The following is a 12,798-nucleotide window of genomic DNA, read 5'->3' on the forward strand; positions in this document are numbered from 1 at the left end:
GAATCCACGACTTCCTGATTCATAGCTCAATTTCTTAGTCACTGCATTACACTAAGTTAGGGTGACCATATGAAAAGGAGGACAGGGCTCCTGTATCTTTAACAGTTGTATTGAAAAGGGAATTTCAGCAGGTGTCATTTGTATATATGGAGAACCTCGTGAAATTTCCTCTTCATCACAACAGTTAAAGGTGTATAACTGAATCCAAAACTCTCACGTCGGCACCACCTTCGTAGCCAGTCGTTCATCCGGAGTATTTTTCTTTCCCTTTCTAATCGTCTTCCAAGAACCAGGAGGATGGATCACATCAACTTTATAAAATTATATTAAAACTGAAGCGTAATTTTTGGATACATTGTCTTGGCCTTTAGTTGTTGCCTCCCATTAGTTTTCATGCAGAAACTAGCCATGACCTATTCTGCTAGGCTGGATCGATAAAACAGTGCATGTTCGGGGTGCGTGTGTGTGTGTGTGTGTGAGAGAGAGAGAGAGAGAGCACTCTAACCTTACGTTCATCTTCTTGGCATGATCCTTTACTGCCAATTCATGCAAAAGAAAACAAAGCTTGGGCTATGTGTTACTTATACACACCTTATTCTGTTCCCAAAATATCTAAGCCTGTATATGTCCAGTTTGCTTCTTTTGGTCTGTCAAATCATAACTAATATGTTTGAAGATATAGAGATGAAAGTTCATTAAGGAATAAGAAAAGAAGAATAAAAATAAGTATCAAAAGATAGAAAATGATTGCATGATTATTATTTTTTATCATGATCTGGCAGCATGAGTATCTGAAAGGCTTGCAAGAAGCATATGGCTGGATGCACTCAATAATGGAATCTTCAGAAGTTGCACAGTTCAGGTTTATGAAGAGTGATGACTGCATTTTAAAAAAGAACACCAGTCATAACTCTGAAAAATCTTCTGACAGGAAAATTGCCCTGTCAATGGATTTTTTAATATAGAGTTCATACATGACCACAGGCAAAAGTGCTTTCATTATGTTCAGTGCTTGTAAATTGCTTTTGTGGCAGCAAAAGGTCAGTAGCTTTATGGAAAGTTCCAGGACCTAATAATTTAGATGGATACGCAAAGGAAATGTTACCCTCCCGATGCTCTCCAGGATTATACTTCCATATCCAAAAATCAACGCATAGGACAAAACAGTTTTATGGCACATGGGGACAACAAATACAAACAAATGATTCTATGATTCATTTGTTGGAACACTGGGATAGGCATTCAAGAGGCAGCTGGGCATCCATCTGTCAGGGATGCTTTAAGGTGGATTCCTGCATTGAGCAGGGGGTTGGACTCGATGGCCTTATAGGCCCCTTCCAACTCTACTACGTATATTCTATGAAACCACACAAGCTAGTAAGCAGACTCTTACTAAATGTGCTCCTGTTTGTGCATACATGTGTATACTTTTGTCCACATTTCCACAGACCCACACTCACAACAGGAACCTTTAGACATTCATCATAGAGCATCTATGGCTAAGAGCAGACTTCCCACTCAACAAACTACATTCACACAAGAGTTTCAAGATACATACTTGGCATATTTATTGATTAGAAACATGGATTTCAATGCACAAGTTGATTTTTTGGGAATTGTCATAATGACAATGACTCTAAAAGCTTTCCTTGAGAACTGTACTCTGCATGGGGAGATTAGTTATGTTTTGGGCAAAGCTGATTCTTGAAACCCAAAAGGAGGCTGTGGACATGTGTAAACAGTCTATTCTGGAAGAGTGGTTTGGATGACAGCACAGGGCAGAGAAGATTAGGAAATGTGGAGTCCCTAACACCTATGGGAATAGAAAAGAAAGGGGATTTGAGGGCAGGGAGAGTGTTAGGAATGGAGCAGAGGGAGCAGGTTGAAGCAAAAACTAAGCTAACAGAGAGGGGGTTGTGTGTCCTGGCTACACTTGGTCTACCCAGAGGTTGTAACACTCTCACAAAGCTTGTAACACTGCACCTCTGGTGGCCTCATCCCTATGAAAACCTCCAAGCTATTGGGGGCTAGCCATGTCTTCAAACCCTTTCTCTGGAGAATGTAACTGGAGAGCATGGGGAAATCTGGGCAAAGGGATACCAGATGTGAACCTATTAAAAGGGATGTAGGCTGCGATCCTCACTACTGGAACACTGGGATAGGTTTGCACAGAAGTGGCTAGGGCTCCAAACAGATAAAAGTTAAATATTAGGGCCAAATTATCTACACACACCTACATGGGCTTATTCAGAAAGAGGGTATAGAGTAGGTGACGATACGTCTGGTTTGGCCCTAACATGTCCGGAAATGGGGGGGCAAACCGGGTCCGTGGGGAAATCCCATTTTATTTAAAATTGTCCGGGAAATGTGCGCTGGCCCTCCCAGGTTTCCATCCAGGCTTCTGCTTGGTCGATGTCACTGCATCGACCAAGCAGAGGCCCAGATGGAAGCCTGGGAGGGCCTTAAAGCGTGTGTTTCTGAAACACGGAAACGTGTGCTTTACTGCCCTCCCAGCCTTCCGCCAGTGCCACCACCACCACCAGCAGCAGCTGCAGCCACCTACAGCCTCCAGCAGCAACCACCAATGCCACCAGCTGCAGCCTCCAGAAGCAACCACAAGTAGCCACCACCACCACCAGCTTGTCTGTATCCTGGTTATGAATTTTGGAAGATGTAGTCCAATGCACCTGGAGGGCACCAGGTTGAAGAAGGCTGCTGTAGAGCTAGTGAGTTATAGTCACAAGTGGCATGAAAGTAGGGCTTTGATGTTGGTCTGTCCTCTCTTCTCGCCATCCTCCCTAAATTGTGCATATTTATCTGTGGAAAGTGGTGACTAGATGATGATGAGCATTAGTCAACATTTCAAGTTTCAAAGTGCTTCACACATAGCAACACAACAGCTCTTTAAGGTAGGCCAATTGTACTAAGAGATTTTATTCTGTTTCTAAGGAACTTTTTATTTTATCTTGCAAAGTTCACTTACTTCAGCTTTCTTTGGAGAAATGGATTATGCATGGATTGAAATATGTAACAACTTATTTCAAGGCCAATAGCTCTGTTTTACACGAAACAAATAAGAGAACTTTTCTGTTTCAGAGTACAAGAGTTGTTGTGCAGTGGGTTGATTTGAGGAGAGATGGTTTCACTGTGAAATTCTTCCTTAAGTAGTCTTATTATTTGGGTCCACGAACGTATTTCCCCCACTTGCACACATACCTGAGATTGTGAATGTACTTGCACTGGTTTGGGAAAGACATTCATATGTAATTATTTTTCTTCTTCGGGAATCCAGTTGTAGCCAAACAGGGAAAGCTATTGAAATATGACCATGTTGCATTCTCCTGAGGGCTGTGTCAGATCATGGTGCTCAATGCAGTTTAGTGACCATCTGAGTGAAAATTGCTTACACATTCAGTCTGTGTCTGTACAGTAGCACTGAAAATATATATTAAAAATGTATCAATGTGATCGGTACCTGATTCTGCCCAGTGTGACTACATCTCACATAAGTACTACATCTCACATAAGTACATGCACATGTTGCATTCCTAGATTGTATTATAAGGCTTTTATGGGGGACATGTTTTTGTAACTTAAACCAGATCAACAAATGTTTAGCAATTATATTCTGTTCCTGGTATCAGAATGCTAGAGGGCAGGGGAGAGAAATGTACTTTTCCATAGTCTGTGCACTTTATGGAGCATCTTATTATCCACAATGAAATTTAAATTCCAGGGGCATGAGCCATCAAACGACATAGCTATATGTTCTTCATCCATGTTTTTCTTGGAGCTGCTGTGCATCTCCCATTGACACAAATGGAGGCTGCGTCAAGGAGTTCCAGATCTGGCCCTGCTGATATTTGGGTTATGTTTTGGTGCACTTAGAATAACTGCTGCTTGTTTAAATAAATGCAATAGATAAATCCATGCACTATACCTGCCTTAACTGCCAGCTTGTAATTGGAAAACATTTGTGTGAAAATTTATATTAACTTTTTTTTAATTAAAAAGGAGTGTTTTTTAAGTAACCAAAATAAAATATTTTGCCTATTTTTATGCCATGAGAATACTCCACTCAGTCTCCACTCATGCTGTCTTTTACTGATTCAGAAATGTCCTGACTGTTGAACATGTTTTAAGTATGACTGCTTTCTGGAAGTTGGTGTGCATGTATTTTGGTAGGCCTAATTTCTGATGGTTTTCTGTAAAAAAAAAAATTAAAACATTAATGTGATGCTGGTGACTGATGTGACTAATGGAATAATTGTAACCTTTTCCTGTTGCCATAGTTCTTTAACTTTCATAGCCAATGGTGTATATTTTTCTCTATTTTCCTCTTCCTTTTCTGCATCATTTTTGTCATTAGGTATTGTTATGTCAATGAGGTAGGGTTTTTGTTGTTGCTGTTTTTGACTGTTATGTCTGGTTGAAGTTGAAACAAGCTAAGAGCTGCTACCCTTTAGTCCATTTTGTTCCATGGCTAATGTTTGCAGGGTAATATTATTTTATACTCTTTCTGAATTCTTGTTTGCTTGTTTGTTGTATTAGATATTTATGTACTTATCAACTACTTCATTTGTTCAGTGGCTGCAGTATGCTGAATCTGTGAGTATGGATATGAGAAAGGTGATGGGGAAAGAGTGTTAAATGTTAGGAAAGGTTAGAATATGGTCATCCAGTGAAGGATTTGCAGTCAGAAAAAATATTTGAGGGAAGGGGAGACTGTATCACACAGAGTATAGCAAAAGCTTCAAAGTACTGCAAAAGCTACAAAAGTAGGAATGAGTGAAGTTAATTTCAGATACAACAATGTAATTGTATAATTTTATCTGTACGCCGCCCTGAGATCCTAGAGATATGGGGCAGGATACAAATGTTTTAATTAAAAAATAAAATAAATAAATACTGGAAGCACTTATTGGAAGCACCTGCAAATGGATACTTATTTAGATATTTAGTCTGCTTTTGTTGATGTTTATTGTATAGGTCTTAGAAATCTGTATTTACATATACGCATTGAAACTGATATATTCAAATCTATGCAGACACATTTTCTTTCCTTCTTTTCTTTTGTTGAAATTCTATAATAAAAAATAAATTTTAACAAAACTCCAAATCCCTTACAAACTGAATAGAGGTCAGATTAAACAATTTATTTCTAGATGTGATATTCCTTTTTAGAGTACAGCAGTTGTAATTCTAATTTTTATTATAAATATCAATGGATTTTACAATATTGTTTCCTGCATAGGAAAAAATAGCATAATTTAATGGAGTGACTTTACTAAAACTGAAATGGCAGTATAGCTATGTTCCAACAAGAAGGCAAAAAAAAAAAGCAAAGAAAAAAAGCTACTCCTCTCCATATATTATGCAGAGACTGTAATGTACTTGCATTATGTGTAATGCAAGTACAATGCTACATCTTCAGTCCTAGTTTTTTGGCCCATCATCTGGAAAGGCCCTATGAGAAAGCGGAGTAGCAATCTTCTTGTGTTTCTCTGAACTTCAGATCAAAGCCATGAGCTGGATGAAAGATAAAGAACTGAAAAGAAGAAAACCTTGGATAAATGTACTCCCTCTTCCAGCATGTAACAAGAAACAGTTTAGTCCTTGAATTCAGAATGATAAGCTTTAATAATCAAACTGTACCTAAATATAATTCAAACAATAATCTTTAGTGCTTTATAAAATACAGGGCACTGCAGCTGCTGAAATTAAGTGCTCTATGAAACGAAACAGTAACCCAAATGGATTGATCTGCAACCAGCCCTTGAGAAGTGACATAGATATCTCATTTTAAAGGGGATCATCCTTTTTGTTGCCTCCAACACTTTTATTAGTAGTTACTGTACTTGACCAATATAAATGAAGCCAGCTACATTGAGCAGAAACCCTCACCCCTTCTCATAAATTAATAACAGAAAAGAAAGTTCATTGTCTAGGCCAGCCATTCCAACTTAGTGCCCTCCAGATGTGTTAGACTACAACTCCCGTCATACTGCACTTATACAACTCTCTGGTGCGACCTCACTTAGAATACTGTGTACAGTTCTGGTCACTGCACCTCAAAAAGGACATTGTAAAGTTGGAAAAGGTCAGGAAAGGCAAATAAAAAGATCAAGGGGCTGAAGCAATTCTCCTATGAGGAAAGGTAGCAACATCTGAGGCTTTGTAGCTTAGAAAAGAGACGAGTAAGGGGAGACATGGTAGTAGGGGTGTGCATCGCCTCAGTCCTGAACCCCAAATCTGAGTCAGGACTGGATTGGGCCACCTTGGCTTGAAGCAGCTTGAAGTGCTTCAGTCCGATGGCGAGCTGGTGCTCCACACCCGCAGTACTTATCTGAGCCTTCTACTTGTGCTGGCAAGCTGCAACAGTAGATCTACGGCAGGTCAGAGCCATCATCTTCCTTAAAGATGGCAGCTTTCCTGGAGAACAGAGAGTTCAGGTAAGTCCGGGGGGGGCAAGGGGGGGAAGGCAGCAGCTCGCCCGGTTCAGGGGTGAGCAGGAGGGGAGGGGAGCCCTATAGATTCTATCGGCCTTATGCCAAGGAAACTGCAAGAGCCACCCTGCTTTGGATTTGGAACTAATCAGCCTCCATGGTGAATCGCACAGACTGTGCACAGCCCTAGAACTGTACAAATTATGCATGGTGTGAGGAGGGAGAAGTTTCATAATTCTAGAACCCAAAAAGCTGAATGGTGGGAGATTCAGAAGAGAAAAAAGAACATAGTTAAACTGTGGAATTCATTTCCACAAGACATAGAGATGGTCACCAATTTGGTTGGCTTTAAAATGATATTAGAATTTATTCTTGGAGAATTAAGGCTATCAATGGTTAGTAGTCATGATGCCTCTGTGTGCCAGTTGCTGGGAAACATGAGGTTGCTGCTGAGCTCTCGTACTTCTGGGCTTTCCAGTGAAACTACTTGGCCACTATGTGAACAGAATGCTTGACTAGATTGGCCATTGAGCTTGTCCTACATGATTCTTCTTATACTTTAATCATCCCCAGCCAACATGGACAATGGCTGTGCTAGTTAGAGAAGAAGGGAATTGTAGCGCAACATATCTGGTTGGGGAAGGCTGGTCTAGGCCCTAAGCATATTTGGGAGTATGATATATTACAGAAGGCCAGGGTCACTGTGCCTATAAGTAGGTTACCCTCTCAAATCCCACTAACATGTTTATTAGTGGGGGATTAAGGAAGAGGTTTTACCTGTCTTCGTCTGCGAATCTTAATCTCTCTCCATACATAACAGTTGTAGGACCAGTTCCCCCCTCCCTGACTGCTTCATAGCCATGTTTGGATGGGGGCAGTTATTTTAAATGTGAAGTGGCTACTAGCCAACAATGGACACTAACCTTGCTCCTACCGGACTATTTCAAAATGCACCTAAAGTATAATTGCTTTTCCACCCACTCCACTACCTACTCCACATTTCTTCTGGCTATTGTACAATGTATTCAGTATTATCTTTTCACTTACTTACAACTTCTAGTTTGTTAAAGTCTTTGAAAGCAGAGCCAAATTTACTACTGAGCAAATTGTCTCATTTAAAACATGCCTGCTTTCCATTTCAAAGTGGGGCAAAGTAAACGATTATGTATGTTGGTTTAAGATTGAGGATGAAAGTGAAGATGAGTACATACGGTACATAATTTTATTTCTTGACAAAATGCCAAGAACCCCTGGAAAGTGCACCTGAGCCAGTAGATCAAGTCTGAGAAAGTTTCTCAAAGTTTGAGAAGGAATTATTTCCCCAAGATTAGCCAAAATCGTTTGATCAGTATGAGGACTAAGGTAGGTCAGTTGGAGCATATCAGAAAGTTTTGTGAACCAAAGAATGCGAAGTCTGTGAAGTCTTGAAGGCAGGGGGGAACTAGAAAAAATTATAGAAATGTTAATGTTAACAAGAATGGATAAAGAATATGAGAGTTTATTTCAAAGAGAGAAGACGGTGACTGGCAGACTCTATGAAAGTGTTCAGTCACCCATTCACATTAATAATATAACACAAAAGACAGTAAAACGTAGATCTGAACTGCAGCATCTTCCATGGACAAGGAAGTCACATGACTGGATCCAATGTAACATGGAAACTGGCTCTCTGAATCTCTGTCATGGCCATTACTAAAAATAGAATGTAAGTAATTTTTCCTGGTATACTAAAATATTCACCCTAGTGTTGCTTACTTATCCTTTTAGTATTTCATAGAGTTAAAAGTTAGGATTTTTATCTGGAAAAGTATATATAAAAAGAAACAGAAATTTGAGGGAGGGCCAACAGAATAGATACATTTTCCATACAGAAGGCCCCAGAGCCAACCTCTTTTCTGCAAGTTAGAATAATGTAGACCACAGGCAAGCAACTTGGTACACTGCAGATGTTTTGGACAACAACTCAAATAGTCCCTATTGGTCATGCTGGCTGAGGTACATGGGAATTGCAGTCCAAAACATCTGGAGAGTGTCAGGTTGACTACAGCTGATGTAGATAGTAGTGGGCTAGAAGGACCCAATATCTGACTAATAGCAGAATCCTATACATGTCTACTCAGAAGTAGGTACCACTGAGATCAGTGTGGCTTACTCCCAGATGAGCAAAGGTTCGTAGCTTCAATGACTCATATAATGTAGTATCACGTATTGGGGATGGGGGAGTATAGAGATAAGATAAGCAGTTCAACTGATTCAAATCCAAAGTTAATCAGCTGAGGTCTCCAACATGCCCACACCTGTCTTGGTGACCATCAGCCTCCTTGCCTTTCCTGATTTTCTTTTTTTCCCTTAAGATTTTTTTTAAATTATTATTTTTGGATTGGGGGCTAGCATGCTGCAAAGCGAAATTCTGCCATCTACCACTGCCTTTATTTGGGTTCAAAAGAGAGATTTTCTGTTTTGGAGCTCTGCCCCCATTCTGCCTTGTTCATCGGCAACTTACTTTTTTTTTAGTCAGTTTCCCTTCTGGAAAGTGGGTGTTTTGTGACCAGCCGTGATCACCATGGCAGCCGTTTTATGAATGGGCAATGCTCCCCATTGCAACCATTTTGTGAGATCACCTGCAACATTCTCTCAAACTTCGAAATGTGCCCACTGACCCCCAAAATTGCTGTATAATTGGTGACCCCTATTATACAGAATAGAGCTAATGGCTAGTGTGGCCATTTAAATTTCAAAAATAGAGATGAACAAAAAATCTGCAAGGGAAGAGGGATTCTTTTGATTAATTTGCTCCCTTCTTTCCCACCCATCACAATTAATTCCAAGTTCCTTCTTTCCATCATGGTCCTTTCAGCAGGGCATTAAGAAATCTCAATTCCTACATGTGGTCCTTCAATTGGCAAGGGGACAATCTTCCATACAAGTGTCAGGATTTTGTGTGATAGGAAAGAAATGCAAACCCTCCAATGCATGTCTCTCGGCCCAATCTCCCCGCAACCCCTATGATACTTTAAACTTCAGGTAATTTCCTCCTTCCTTTCACCCACCCACATTTCCATTCCTAGCCTTCCAAGCATTCATGTCTTAATACAGCCCTTGGGAGCATGAGAATAGTGTGTATTTGTAACCCAGAGAAGCTCACCTGGCATTAATGTTGACATCACATTAGTGCCTGGTAACAACCATTTTATTTGCCCAGGAATTTCATCACGTAATGTAGATTTCCAGTGTGGTGTAATGGTCACAGTGTTGGACTGGAGTCAGGCAATCCCCACTCAGCCATGGAAGCTCACAGGGTGACTTTGGGCCAATTACAGACTCTCAGCCCAACCTACCTCACAGGCTTATTGTGAGGATAAAAATGGAGAGGAAGATTATGTATGCCGCCTCCGGTTCCTTGGAGGAAAAAGGCAAGACATAAATGCAATAAATAAATACATGCCTTAATAATGCTTTTATCTGTTCTGCTGAATGCTGTTGCTTTTGAAATGGCTGCTTCTTATTCTTGTAGTTGTTTTATATGTTTTCTCTTTTATTATTCCATTGTATGCTGCCTTTGGAGTTTGTAATGAAGGGCAGAGCATAGATACCTTCTAAATGAATAAATATCTCAACCGTGTATAATTTGGGGGATTCAGGGACATTCCAACACCTCCAACAATTTTTGAGGGGCAAAGATTGAGGGTCTGTAAGATCAGTAGAGGCCCTCTTATCCTGTCCCCCTCATGCTAGGTAACGTGGATGTGCACAAATGACATATCAGTTTACTAATATGGGGAGTCAGTTGAAATACATATAAATGATCAAAAGCAAATATGAAAAACTGAATTATCCTATAATAACTTACAAAATAAACCACACCAACTACAACAAGCTATACACTATTGTGGACTAATTTTCATGTTCATGCATTTACATGCATGTGCGGTAGGGAAAAATTGCTTTTCACCACCCTGCCTCTCTCTAAGCCCCTGTCCTGACAGCGGTGCTTTAGCATCTGCACGGGAAGGAATGCAAGTGCGAACTTTCCCAGGGAAAGAAATGAGGCAGCCAGGAGGACAAGGAAAGGGACGCCGGATACCCGAACCACCTCTCCTCCCTCTGACCTCTGTCTGGCTGCCCATTCCTTCCCCCCCTTTCAAAAATATTTTTATTATCTGTATCTGCGCAGCTGCACAGATACAGATAATAATAATAAAAAGGAGGGAGGAATGGGCCCCATTCCTCTCCCCCCCATTTTGTTATTTTTAACTTTTGAAGAGGCGCAGGGCCCTTTCCTCTCCTCCCCCTCGATGATGATGATGATGATTTTCTATGGGGCACAGGGCTTTCCTGAGGTCCGCCCCCTTCCCTATCCAGCCCATGGCAACCAATCAGGGAGAGCCATGGGCTGTGAGAAGCCTCCACTGTCAAAAAAAGTCGGGATAGGTGCCAGACTTTTTTCAGCAGAGTTTTTTGGGTTTGCCCCCAGATGGCTTCACAATGGCAGCTGTGTCATGTAGATGACCTGCCGCTACAGTGAAGCCACCCCGGGGCAAACCTTTCGCGTAGACATGCCCTAATTTAGCAGTAGGTTCTGCAGACTGAACAATGCTAAATCTAGTGCACATTAAGCTTCATGGGTCTACTCTAAGTATGGCTAAGTTTAAATTGAACTTCCCCACCCCTCCAGTTGCTGCCTGTTCAACCTTCAAAAAGAGGGGCATCTAACAAACTGTCTCCAATGATGATCTCATAAGTGAATGGGCAGGTTCACGGCAGAGATGGTGGACCTTTAGACGCATCCCTTCACCACCGATGCATCTCAATAAGCATATGCAACTGACTTGGCTGACTATTGTCCCTTTTTAGCTATAGCAAACGAGAATGGTGCCATCTTAACTAGGTAACTGTAACACTGAAGACTGAGCCAAAGGTAAACAGGGCTTCAACAGTGACTTCAATGAAGCGTTGCAAAAAGGAAACTAGGGGGCTCCTTTGAGCTACTACAGTTGCCCAGAGGACACTGCATTCTTACCTGTGTCCTATAATCACACCTAAGCTTGCCACTTTTTATTTTTTAATTACTGGCAATGCCCTTAACAGCTGAGTGATGCGCAGAATCCACTAGATGCTGCTTTTTCCACCACGGTGATTCATTGACGATGACGAGGAAGGTTACACCTGTTGCGTTCATGGCTGTCGTGAGGCAGTTAGGCATAGGAGCCCTACCAGAATTTTAAAAAAGAGAAGAAAAAAAGGGGGCGGTTGCAACCCTAATTCCACATCACTATCTGTGCGGCTCGACTGCAACGCTACAGAAAGTCAAGACATAGCAAGCGAATTATTAACAGGATCCCAGCACCACACGCGCGTCCCAAAGGCGCCTATAGGAAAAAAATTCCCTGCTCTGTGTCCTACGCTCCAGAGAACTCTGCTAGTTCAACCCGTCGAGCCGTGTGCACCAGCAAAGCAGGACTGGGGTCCATACCTCCGCTTCTAGCGAGGCTGCCGTGGCAGCGGGTGGGAGCAGCAACGGTGCGTTGCTAGTCACGTCGATGAGCTTGGAACAGGCAGAGCCTGCGCGGGAGCCGCCGCCGCTGCTAGCGCTTCTCATGTTCCCGGGGGCACCCCGCGCGCGCGCCGACTCTAGACGTCTCGGCTTCCAGCCTTCGGTCGGAACTTTCCCCGGACAACCATCCGCGCGCGTCCCCAAGCACACATTCTACTAAGCAACGCCCGTCTCCATGGCAACGGACACACGCCGCAGAGTTTGTTGATGGGGCCCTTGCTCAGTTACTCTCGCGAGAAATACTGTTTTAAAAGACCACGTGGTCTGGAAGTTGGCTTTTATTCAGCTGTTTGGGGGCGCAGCTTCTTCCCTTTTGTCTTCTTTCTTCCCTCTTCTTTGGAACCTAGAAAAGGAAGGAAGTGCCCTTTCAAGTCAAGCTGGCGACACCAAAATGTCGATTAGATATAACTCACTCTAATAATCTGTCATGTCTTGGCTATTCTAGAAAAGAACGGAACTGGTCTTTCTACCTATATGAGTTTTGTTTTGTTTTGCGGGGGACTCACACATTAAAAACAAAAACACAACACCCGTAGGATTATGTGTGTGTCTAGCACATGATGCATTTCTCTTATAGGTGGGGCTATATTTCTTTTTTCAGTCATCACATGGTGTACTTAAAACATTTAAGGCATGGGTTCTCAACAAGGGGAGAATTCCCCCCCCCCGGGGAGAATTTTAGGGTGGGGGTGGGGGAATTGGGACCACTATTCAGCAAAGTATGATGTCCTGTAGATTATGTCTTCCTACACATAGTTAAAGCAATGGTATTCCCCGTAGTAACCTATGGCTGCTAGA

The 12,798-nt window shown here is 41.8% G+C and overlaps 1 protein-coding gene across 1 annotated transcript in view; it reads right to left on the reverse strand.

Annotated features, from left to right (window-relative positions):
* CCDC170 (coiled-coil domain containing 170) overlaps positions 1-12,045 on the reverse strand; it is a 74,576-nt gene extending 62,531 nt beyond the window's left edge. Inside the window, exon 1 of the mRNA XM_063125692.1 lies at positions 11,920-12,045. Within this exon, the coding sequence (XP_062981762.1) occupies positions 11,920-12,045 (126 nt within the window). The remainder of the gene's footprint in view (positions 1-11,919) is intronic.
* Positions 12,046-12,798: the final 753 nt, after the last annotated feature.

The sequence above is a fragment of the Elgaria multicarinata genome, chromosome 4 (assembly GCF_023053635.1).
Source record: "Elgaria multicarinata webbii isolate HBS135686 ecotype San Diego chromosome 4, rElgMul1.1.pri, whole genome shotgun sequence".
Classification (NCBI taxonomy): domain Eukaryota; kingdom Metazoa; phylum Chordata; class Lepidosauria; order Squamata; family Anguidae; genus Elgaria; species Elgaria multicarinata.